At 38.5% G+C, this 12,523-nt stretch overlaps 1 protein-coding gene across 1 annotated transcript in view; it reads right to left on the bottom strand.

Annotated features, from left to right (window-relative positions):
* Positions 1 to 11,870, bottom strand: part of CF2H8orf88 (chromosome F2 C8orf88 homolog) — a 37,275-nt gene extending 25,405 nt beyond the window's left edge. Inside the window, exons 1-3 of the mRNA XM_049633602.1 lie at positions 11,780 to 11,870; positions 4,980 to 5,078; positions 2,899 to 2,972 (exon numbers count right to left, since the gene is read on the bottom strand). Of these exons, the coding sequence (XP_049489559.1) occupies positions 2,899 to 2,972; positions 4,980 to 5,052 (147 nt within the window). The 5' untranslated portion in view covers positions 5,053 to 5,078; positions 11,780 to 11,870. The remainder of the gene's footprint in view (positions 1 to 2,898; positions 2,973 to 4,979; positions 5,079 to 11,779) is intronic.
* Between the last annotated feature and the right edge of the window lie 653 nt (positions 11,871 to 12,523).

Genomic DNA, 12,523 nt, shown 5'->3' with positions numbered 1-12,523 from the left:
CATCATCAGGGAAATATGAATTAAAACCACAATGAGATACCACCTCATACCAGTCAGAATGGCTAAAATTAATAAGTCAGGGAACAACAGATGTTGGCAAGGATGTGGAGAAAGAAGATCTCTTTTGCACTGCTGGTGGAATGCAAACTGGTACAGCCACTATGGAAAACTTCAAGAGGTTCCTCAAAAATGTTAAAAATACCCCATGACCCAGCAATTGCACTACTAAGTATATATCCAAGGGATACAAGTGTACTGTTTTGAAGGGGCACATACACCCCAATGTTTATAGCAGTGCTATTGACCATAGCCAAATTACGGAAAGAGCCCAAATGTCCATCGACAGATGAATGGATAAAGAAGATGTGGAATGGGGGCGCCTGGGTGTCTCAGTCGGTTGAGCATCCAACTTCAGCTCAGGTCGTGATCTCACGGTTTGTGAGTTCAAGCCCCGTGTTGGGCTCTGTGCTGATGGCTCAGAGCCTCGAGCCTGCTTCAGATTCTGTGTCTCCCTCTCTCTCTGACCCTCCTCTACTCACACTCTGTCTCTGTCTCTCTCTCTCTCTCTCTCTCTCTCTCTCTCTCTCTCTCTCAAGAATAAACATTAAAAAAAAGAAGAAGATGTGGTGTATACACACACACACACACACACAATGGAGCATTACTCAGCAATCAAAAGAATGAAATCTTGCCATTTACAACAACGTGGATGGAACTAGAGGGTATTATGCTAAGGGAAATAAGTCGGTCAGAGAAAGACAAATATCATATGACTTCATTCATATGTGGAATTTAAGATACAGAACAGATGAACAGAAGGGAAGCGAAGCAAAAATAATATAAAAACAGGGAGGGGGACAAAACATGAGACTCTTAAATATGGAGAACAAACAGAGGATTGCTGGAGGGGCTGTGGGTGGGGGGATGGGCTAAATGGGTGAGGGGCACTAAGGAAGACACTTGCTGGGATGAGCACTGGGTGTTATACATAGGGAATGAATCACTGTAATCTACTCATGAAATCATTATTGCACTATATGCTAACTTGGATGTAAATTATAAATAAATAAATAGATAGATAGATAGATAAATAAATAAATAAATAAAATATAATTAGATACTAACACTCACATCCTAAAATGGCTAAAAAGTGGTAGGCTCTGAAGCAACTGTAACCGGCACATACTACTGGTGGGAATGTAAGTACAACCACTTCAGAAAACATACCACCCGTTTCTTATAAAGATTACCTGCTAACATACTACTACTACTTCAGTTTTATAATGCAGAGAACCTCTCGAACATGTATAAAATATATGGAGGGATGTTCGCTGTAGCATTTACTATAATATAGAAACAAGTGCCAAGCCCATCAAGAGAAAATGAACAACAAAATAAATGTAGTTATTTGTATATAAAAAGATTTTTTTATGTCAGCACATATAGAACTGCTTTGTTCATTTTACAAGTTGCCTAATATTCTATTTATTATGAATATACTTATTCTTATGCATGCATTATCTATTTCTAGAAGTATCTAGGTAAGAAACTGGTAGAATGGTTACTTCTGATCAGAGGAAATCAGTGACTACGGGATAGAGATTGCAGGGAAATTTTCCATTCATGCCATTTTGTATGTTTTCAATTTTGATTATTGTACTTATTCAAAAAGTTAGATAGTTTAAAACATAAACCTAAATGAGAAAAGAATGGCAAAAACACATGTGGGTACAGTACTATTTATATAAAATTACAAAACAGTTAAAACAATTCTATTTGTTGTAGCAAAAGTATGAACACATTCATGAAAACAGTAACAAATCGAGAACATTTGGAAGAAGGTGAGAAGGAAGGTGAGAAGACAATGGGATGGTGGAGGGGACACGGTCCACAGACACAGCCAGGAGAACTGCTGCACAAATGGAGAGAGCAGTTACTACATGCCAGACACAGTGCTCAGAACTTTGGGAGCCTCAGCTCACTGCTGCCTCCTCCTTACACCAACCTAGGAGCCCTAGGTTGAGGGCTCCTCAATTTTCAGGTGAGGAAACTGAGGCTCTGACAAGTGAAAGAAATCACTCACGCCAGGTCACGGGGCTGGGAAGTGACAGAGCCGGGGCTCAAGCTCATCTTCCTCTCGGAACCCTGGCATGTGGCTGTGTCTCTCTCAGGCCAGCTACCCCCTCTCTGGACCCATCTCCAGGACAAGTCCCAAGGCACACCCTTAATGCAATGCTTGGGGATGGCAGAAAATAAGATTCCAATGCACAATGAGAACTATTCTCACATACCTACACATGGAGTGAGAAGAGGAGGGTGTGAAGAAAATGAAATGGTGGGATTCTATCCTAAAGCCAAGACTACACTGTATGTTAACTAACTTGAGAATAAATAAAATAAAATTAAAAAAGAAAATGAGATAGTGGAGGGATATAGAGGGTTTTGAACATTATCTTAGTTAGGTTTTTTCTTTAACATTTTCTAAAACAAACAAATATAGCAAAATGTTTAGGCTTGAAAATGGTGGGCAACAGGTATAATTTTCTTTAATATAATTTCAAAAAGTATATAAAGCATGGGGCACCCGGGTAGTTCAGTCTGTTAAACATGAAACTCTTGATTTTAGCTCAGGTCATGACCTCACGATTTGTGAGTTCGAGTCCCACATCAGGCTCCACACTGGCAGTGCAGAGCCTGCTTGGGACTCTCCCTCTCTCTCTGCCCCTCCCCACCCCTCTCTCTCAAAATAAATATATAAACTTAAAAAATAATTTCAAAAATAATTAAAAAAAAAACTATATAAAGCACCCAGCACGGTGCCCGGCATAAAATACTCATCTAACAAATGTTACCTTCCAGTCTGCAATGCTTCATTTTATTATAATTTCTAGGACTTACTCTGCTAACTCCGCTTTGTAAGCACTGAGTTTTGCACGGATATTCGTTTTGAAAGTTGAAAGGGAATACTGCTCCTATTAGGACAGAAAAGAAGAAAACTACATTAAACACCCATTACCACAACCTAAAAACCTTAAGTACCCAAAATATTCTAGGCACTGTTTTGAAATATTTTCTGATGGTTCCTCTACTCAACAAACATTCATTCAACACTATAAAACACTATGAAATGTCACCCACTATGTTAGGGAATGGGTATGTAAGTGTGAAAAGAGTTCAGAGATAAAAGAGCTCATGGTCTGTTTTGAGAAACAAGCTCATAAACAATTACTATGATAAAAACAAGTTATCTGAGAGGTACAGAGAAGATACTAGGGCTTTGTGATATAGAAGCTTTGCAAAAGGAAGTAATTCTATCTGGATCTTAAAAACAATTTTGGGGGGATGTGAGCTAGTTAAGGAGTACAGAAGAAGTATATTGAAAAAGGTCAAAATTAATTTCTGATTAAACTTTTCTACCCAATAAACCCACTCCTTTCTGGATCTTAAGAGGATATAATTAAATGAGAGATGAGCCCACTACCTTTTGCCCCTACAAGGGCCTTGGAGGGAAAGGATGAACAAAAAACTGCATCTGTACAGATGAGGGAGTGAGAGGTGCTGTGAAAAGGCTGGTCACAGAAGGAGCTGCTGCCAATGGCTTTATACCCTTCCCTTTACAAGAAAATCTGAGACTTGATCCTAAACAACTGCTTATTCAGCACACCAGAAGGAGATGCATCAGGGCACCTGGGTGGCTGAGTGGGTTAATCGTCCAACTCTCGATTTCGGCTCAGGTCATGATCTCATGGTTCATGAGACCAAGCCCGGTGCCAGGCTCTGTGCTGACAGCATGCAGCCTACTTGGGATTCTGTCTCCCTCTCTCTCTGCCCCTCCAGTGCTCATGCTCTCTTTTAAAAATAAATAAATAAACATTTAAAAGAAAGAGAGAGAGAGAGAGAGAGAGAGAGAGAGAGAGGACATGGCATCAACACTGCCAAAGCTATGGTCCAGAAGATTCCTTAATTTCATTTGTCTGTCTTAAGTCACACAGCCATCTTCAGAAGAAACATGACCAAAGTAGAGACCATCTTCCTTGTAAGAACCAAGGATGGGAGAATAAACAGAAGATTGAGGAACTGGTGCCATTTCTAGCTTTTCTCCTTCATCTTTGCACCCAACAAAAGAGCTATTTTTTTTTTCCTTTTTCTAAATAGCAAGTTACTCAGTTGAACACATGGACCAAAGAGTATTTTAATAGGATGGACCAAAGAGTATTTTGATAGGATGGTGAGAAATAGATTTGTATATTAATATTTAATTTAATTTAATTAATTGATTAAAAATGCATACATGTATGTGTATACACACACACACACCCCTAAGTTAGAATAAAGAAGTCATTCTTTCAACAATGAAAAACTAAAAGGTTAATATTCCAATTAAGGAAAGTATTTTAAGAACTTGCCCCAAATCCTAGTTTTATGAGCAAAAGAGAAATTTTTAATTTTAGAAATTTTTGTTTAGATTTTCCAAAAAATAATACTGTTATGTTCCAACTCAAGTATAGCCCTAACCTGTAACTGTTGTTTTGCCTGTATTCAGTAATTAATTCATCCATTCATTCATTCATTTATATGCAGTTAGGAATTTTTTTTTTTAAAGGCCAATTCTCTCTCCCTCATGATTGCTTTGCTCTACAGTGACCATAATCACCGGGCACAATTTGGGTTGAGAATATCATTTTAAGCAGAAGCCAGTTAACCATGAAAACGAGACATGAAAATAAATACATAAAGTTTTTCTCAGGCAAGACCTATTCTTCTTCCTACCTTTGCTGGTCTGGTAGCCTATGCAGTGGGAGACTAGTAAGAGTCTTTTTCTTTGGTAATACTTTTAAACTCTTCAAACAAAGGAGACCATTCGTTTTCATTATTCTCTATCCACCATAAACAATCACTTTATATATGAGTTCGCTTTTCAAATACTACTTAGCCATTATCCAATTCATCTCTAAAGATGTATACCCGAGATTACTTACCAGGGGGAGAAGTCAGATGACGAACAGGTCTTGCTGGTTGAAGCGGTTTACCAATCAATTTTTTGGTTTCCATTATCACAAAGACCTTGAAGTTCCATACTTGAAGAGGGAAAAAGACATCTGATCTTTTTGACATGATAATCAAAATGCTTTAACAAATTTTATATATATATAAAATACATATACATACAACATACATATATATGTGTGTGTGTGTGTGTATATATATATACATATATATATACATATGTATATATATATACACATATAAAACCACAACACTCATTTGAAGATACCTACACCTTATAAGTTAAGGAGTTAAGGTGGAAAAAATCACAAGCCCTTAAAATAATATGTGACAATCTTTATAGCATCTGTCACGATGGAACATTCCCTCTTTTAAAACATTTTACTCCTTTAACTTGCCTGACTTTTCTTTTGGTTTCCTATACCTTTGACTACCTCTTCTAACTTCCTTAGCTTATTCCTCTTCCTTTCTCCAATGAAATTCAGGAATTCTTCCAAATTTGGCTTTGATCTTCTTCGTTGACCTGATCTACTCTCCTCATGATTTCAACTACCTATCTACGTGATAGACATGCCCTAATTTATACATATAGCACCTACCTCTCTTTTAAATCCCAGTTCTATTTTTCTAAAGATATTTCCATTTATATCTTATCACAGACACCTCAAATTCAACATATCCAAAATCAAATTCATTACTTTGACTCCAAAGATGCTCGTCCTCCTGTAGTCCTTAAAGTCTTCACCAACTCCATCAGACCAACTTTGGCTAAATAAGATCTAAAATAAAAGTCTCCACACCATTAGTCTCTTAATTCCTGTCCATTCTACTTCCAAACTATTTCTCAAATCTATTTTCTTTATTCTCGCCACTACTCTTTTGGTTCCACAATAACTCTGAATTCATCTCCCTGATCACTCAGTGGGATTTAAAAACTCCCTTGTCTCCCTATGTTCCTGGGACACAGAGATTATGCCCACATCATGGCATTAAGAACATTGTACTCTACATAATGGCTGTTTGTCTTCCATACTTGGCAAAAGTGAGGAGCAGATTCTGTAACTGAGGAACAATATTTTCATTCACCCCCTTTCCCTGGCAACTAACAGTACCTGGACTGGATCCAAAGTAGGTGCTGAACAAATGGGTAAATATAACCTCTTTCTCTCCAAACTATGATCCCTTTACATATACACACCTGCTTAGAAAACGTCAGTTCCTCATCACCTCCTGGATTACTCATAATAGAAACAGAGGCCAACATCCATGTGTCATGCAGAGTAAACTATTTACCTAAGTTATGTTATTTCAGATTCAGAACAACTCTATCAGTTAGGCACAATGAAGAGTGAAATCTCAGGTCTCAGGTGAGCCTACCTGTTGTTAATATTATGGCTCCAGCACCTAGTTATATAACTACGGAAAACAGTAGCCTCTACCTCCTAGGTTTGATGTGAAAACTAAATTATATGTATAAAGTATTAGCAAAATGTCTGGCACACAGTAAGAGCTCAATAAATGTTAGCCTCATTATTTTTTAATAATACTAATTTTACAGATAAAGCTTAGAGAAATTAGGTATCTTGCCCAAGATCCTGAGTCTAGGAAGTGATAGCATGCCATGTTCACGCTTCTGGCCAAAAAGAATCAAGAATCTCCCCAACCATTTTCCACCCCATACCCAGCCAGAACTGAACAGGTTCGTACCCTTATGTGCTCACAAAACAACCCTGTATCTACCCTCTTCCAATGTGGTATTTACTGCACTAGTCGCAATTATCTTTTACCTGACCGTTAAATTACAGTTCTATCACACAGGTCTATCACCAGTGTCTACTACAGTGTCTAGAACACTGTGGGTGTTTAACAGATTGTTGAATTCACAAATGTTATTTTGTTTTACCATATACTTATACATTCCGGAGTTCCTTCACTCTCCCTGCTGCTCTTCTCCCAAAGTGCTATTCGTTTTTTAAGACCAAGGTCAAGTTACTTGCTTCGAAAATATTCTCATGTCTCAACAGTAACGTTAAATAAAATAGTTCACATGAAGCTTTCTAGTTCCTAACAAATAGTTGACAGTAAAATAACAATAATTTATTTTTCCTCTTCCACTGACCCCTACTGTATTTTATTAACTATTCTAAAATGTACCACAGTAAATCTATTTCATGTGTTTGATTAGACCGAGTTAGCTGACACTGAAAAAACCGTATCTTATTTATCTTCGTATCATAGTACCTGCAACATAATTGGTTTTACTAAATAAATCTATAAATTTAAATACCTTCTAAATATAACTAAAACCTTCTGATGCCTGAATAGGATATAGCTTTTCAAATTATGATGCCTATTAAGACAAAACTAAAAATAAAATTCCACCTGACTTTATATCTGCTTATCTAGAGACAAATGTAACCATATGATTTTAAGCAGATCATTATCTAAATGACTGTTTCCCTAAGTATATAATAGGGTTAATAACTCCCTGTTAGCTCCAAAAACATACTTTTACCTATTTATAAATGCCTCGGGACATTTTATGCTAAGCAAAGTAAGTCAATCAGAGAAAGACAAATATCATATGATTTCACTCATATGTAGAATTTAAGAAACAAAACTGATGAACAAAGGGGAAGGGAACCAAAAAACAGGGAGACAAACCATAAGAGATTCTTAAATACAGATTAAAAGCTGAGGGTTCCTGGAGGGGTGTTCGGTGGGGGGATGGGCTGAATGGGGGATGGGCATTAAGGAGGCACTTGTTGGGATGAACACTGGGTGTCATATGTAAGTGATGAATCACTAAATTCTATTCCTGAAATCATTATTACACTGTATGTTAACTAAGTTGGATTTCAATTAAACAATAAGTAAAAAAAAATGGCTCTAGACATTACTCAAATGTTAAAATCATAAATTTATAAACAACTTCTCAAAGTTAGCACTGATAACTAAGTGCAAAAACAGTTACTTTTTTCCTGAAGTTTGGAGAGCCAGCTAGTATTCCTCATTAATACCTATGGAGCTTTTGCGATGTGTCTCTTAACTGGTATTTCAACATGGCTATTGGCAACCTTCTAAACAAAACTCATGCCGTCCGTACTTTTTGGCAATACAACTTTGATATAATAAGAAACAAGAAAAATCTTATAAGCATATGTAGCAAAAAAATATTTCAGACAAATATTTATTGAACATTTTCTATGTGGAAAGAAAATCTTAAATAAGGACCAAAAAGCAATCTAATGTTGTGTTATTTAATGTTTATCCTAGACATTTTAATTAGGACCCTAATACTAGCATGTAGTAACTTTCCATCCTGTTTCCCATATGAAACTAATGAATCAGAATACAATAGAGTACTTTGGCACACACTTTCTTGTTTTTCACTGCTCAGCTGAAATTGAGTTGATAGGTTGTAAAGTTTTTTCCAGTTGCTGAGCAATGCAAATCCACGGTATTCAAACTAGGGATTTTCAAGAGTTGGGGAGTTACAGAACTATTATATGATTTTGCAACACAAGTATATAAACAAAAAATAAAAGATCTTTTAGTATCGCCCACCCTTTCAATTTATAGTAGGAAAAATATAGCAAAGGCTCCAGATACATAAATTCCTATCAGTTAAGGAAATGAGAAAAGATGATGTCATATAGCATTTAATTTTTTAAGTAAACTGTGTCTGTATAGAGACACTGACATTATAGGGAATAAGTTTGGAATTCACAGTATACAACAGCATCATGTCTTAAACAGTGTTATTAATGGAAAAGGCAAGTATTTACATTAATTATTACAGTAATTATTATTGAAAAACTGAATCACAGGATTGAAATCTATGAAGGACAGGACTCCACAAACCAAAGCCTAACTCTCGGTTTAGGTCAAAAATCATAAAGATTTAACTACAAAAATATTATACAAAATAACTTCAATCTTAAACTAATGCCTGCTTCATTCACCCAATATAGAGCTCCAAAAGTTTCCTTTGAAGCTACTAATACTACCTAGGGTAGGCCTTTATGGTATCAACTGTTACAAAGGACAACACTTGCAGAAGCAAAAAAAAATCGTACTTAAAACACTGGATAACAAGTAGTTGGCCAATCATAGAGTTGTCTTTTAAACTATGAATATATAGCTTTGTGGTATATTTTTTAAAAAAGCATTTTGATCCAGTCTCAAAAATTTCATTCTATTAATACATGCTGAGAACTAGCTACTGAATAGTTTTGTTGTTTTTTTTTTTTTTTTCAAGTTTACACATAGTTAACAAATCATCTCAAAAATCCAACTGCCATCTCAGGAAGCTTCAGTTGCTATTCTACATCTAGCAATACTAAAGTATATCTTAGGTCCCTTTTCTGTTCAAAAAAAAAAAAAAATTCAAACTAAATATAAATCCTAAGGACCCACCAATGTCCCAGACCAATTGGGACATAATCTTACTATGCAATGTATGCCATTCATTTATTATTAAAACTCCATTTTTGAGGTCCTATTACATGCTAAATGCTTTACATGTTATTTCATTTTGAGCCACACATTAAATACTGTAGAGAATCACTATTAGTCATCTTACAGATGTAAAACCTGATGCTCAGAAAAAGAAGAGAGATTCCCAAGATCACCTAGTATATATATGGCAAAAATGAGGATTTAACTATAAAGTTCATGCCCTTGTCTCTAAACTTGCATGTTTGGTAAGTAAAAGACAGACATAGGACTCTCTACTATTCCATATGGACACTGCATATATGGGTTTTTTTTAAATGAATTAGAACATTTATACATAAATAGACTTGCTGAATAAACTAACATATATAAATAATTTCCATTGCCTCAATTTATAATTTTTCTTAGAATACTAAATAAATTACACGATTACTGTGCTTTCCTCATTCTGTGGACATACTATAACAATGCCAAACTTACCACGGGTCACAACTTAAGAAAAATACTATGTACTGTATTTAGAAGCTGGATACTAATAATTTCCAATTTAAATTCTCTATTTCTTTAGAAAATGCTGATGATTCTGCTGCAATTAATAAGATCATACAGATGAATGAATAAAGAATATGTGATATATATATATACACACACACACATGCTTATATATACACACATACACACAATGGAATATTACTCAGCCATAAAAAAGACTGAAATCCCCCCCCCCCCACTTGCAACAGCATGGGTGGATCTAGAGTATAATGCTAAGCGAAATATGCCAGTCAGAAAAACACAAAATACGAAATTTCACTCTTGTGGAATTTAAGAAACAAAATAAATGAACAAAGAAAAAAAAAGAGATTAAAAAAAAAAAAAAACCCTACACCCTTAACAATAGAGAACAAACAAATGGTTCCCAGAGGGAAGGTGAAGCAGGGGCATGAGGGAAATAGGTGAATGGGATTAAGAGTCACTTATCTTAATGAGTAATACATGGAATTACTGAATCACTATGTTATACACCTGAAACTAACATAACACTGTGTTAACTGGAATTAAAACAAAACACTGGAATTAAAACAAAAAGAAATACAATCATATAAAATTAAATAATCTGAGAAGTGGAAAGACCATGCCTTCATCTACCTCATGTATATGTCCCATGTGATAATCAGACAGGATTTAATCTCAATTTTCAACTTCAAAATACTATTATACTAAGTTAGGATTCCTTGAAACCAAATGCTCTTTGCAAGTAAACAGCACAGAATGATAAACTGATAGATGAAAATAATATAAAGGAAATACAGGGGAGTTAAGACATAAACCGATTACGACTTAGGTGATAAAAGATATTTTATATTCCACAAATCAGGCTGCCACATGAGAGAAAAATTTAAACTATCAAAAAGTTGTGAGAGCGTTCCATAAAATACTTTCCATTTCATACCTTCTCTTTAAAACTTACCAAAAAAAAAAACTTTTTGGTCTGTGATGTACCTTGCAATACAAACAAAATTTAACACTTAGGTAGGATAAAAACTGTCCAGATAATGTGCACTTGTGGTCATAACTGATGTAACTGTCCTTTTCTTTAACTTTGCCTAAAATATCAGTAATTAAAACCTCTTGATACAAATATTGAATCATTATGTCGTAAACCTGAAACCGTTAGATGTCAATTATATCTCAGGTTTTTTTAATGGTGTATCTTGACTTACAACTTCTGCGAAATACCTTCAGTTACTTTCACGAACCATTTGATTCTGCGAATTAACCGTATATATGTTTCTTGGCTCTCTTTTTCCTATTGGGCTTTCCTTTTTATTGTCTGTAATTTAATCTAATTAATTATTGATTTACTGTTGAAATTTGCCTCAAATTAGTAGTGATGGTGCCAGGGTATGGGGGACAAAGTCTTCAAACCATCGCACCACCAAGGACCAGGTCCTGGGACCGAGGGCGCTATGTACTTACTTTTTTCTGGCGTTTTTGTTTTTTGTTTTAATTATGCCCTCAGCAGTGTAACTCTCCCTCGGCCCCGGGCCCCTCGCCCTTCGCCAGGTGTTCCCACAACAGCCACCACCCTTTCCTCCCAACGGGCTCGCCCCCTTAGCACTCTACCACCCACCTAGGGGGCCCTGGGGAGCCTTGCCGGGATTTGTCCCCCCCCCCCCCCCGACCCCGGGGTTCCCCTCCCTCACAACTCTCCCAGGGTCCGAGCTCCGAGAGGGCGCCCACCGCCTCCTCACACCCCGGGCCCGACTTCTGCCCCCCCACCCCCCAGATCGGTTCATCCTCCCCAGCCACCTACCGCCTCAAGATCGGGGAGGATTTCGGGGCAGCAGCGTCGCCGCGCTCAACCCAAACGCGGCGGCCCAGCGCCCCGCTGCCCGTCGGGGAACGGTCCCGCCGCGCGTCCGCTCGAGGCCGGGGGCGGCGGCAGCGGAGGCGGGGCCGACTGCGACTCCGAGGGGCGCGAGGCGGACAGGAGGCGGGGGCGGGGGCGGGGCCTGCGGTGCCGGGTCCGGAGCTCGGCCGCGCGGGGCCAGAACCGTTAAGCCGGCAGCGCGCGCGCCTCCCCGGGCGTGCTGGGCGAGCGGGGCTTCTGGCTGCCCGCGCGCAGTGCGGAGGAGGCCGGGGGTGGCCTCTCCGAGGTGCTGGCAGGCTCGCCCTGGACAGGGCGCGCCCGCATGAACAGCCTCCGGGACCCCAGTCGGCGGCCCTGCTCGCCGGAGACGGGGAGACGCGAGGCGAGCCGCCTGCGCCGGGCGGGCGTCGGGCTCCAGGCAGCGACTGTGAGCGAGGCCGCCTCTGTGAGCGAGGCCTCCCGCGTCAGAGCTGCCGGCCGGCCCCGACGGCGCGGGCCGCTCTCCCCGCCGAGTCCTGCTAGGATTCGAGCTGCCAGCAACGGTTACCTTAATCTCACTCAGACTGCCGTCCCCAAAGACCAAGAATGGTTGAAGCACCTCCATCCGAATCTTTTGTTTTCAGTCTTCACCTTTATTCTTTCATTTCATTCGCCCCTCTGGGTGCTGGCAGGAGACAGGAGGCGTGG

The sequence above is a fragment of the Panthera uncia genome, chromosome F2 (assembly GCF_023721935.1).
Source record: "Panthera uncia isolate 11264 chromosome F2, Puncia_PCG_1.0, whole genome shotgun sequence".
Classification (NCBI taxonomy): Eukaryota; Metazoa; Chordata; class Mammalia; order Carnivora; family Felidae; genus Panthera; species Panthera uncia.
Note: the sequence above shows the minus strand (reverse complement) of the source record. Positions and strands in the feature narration are given on the sequence as shown.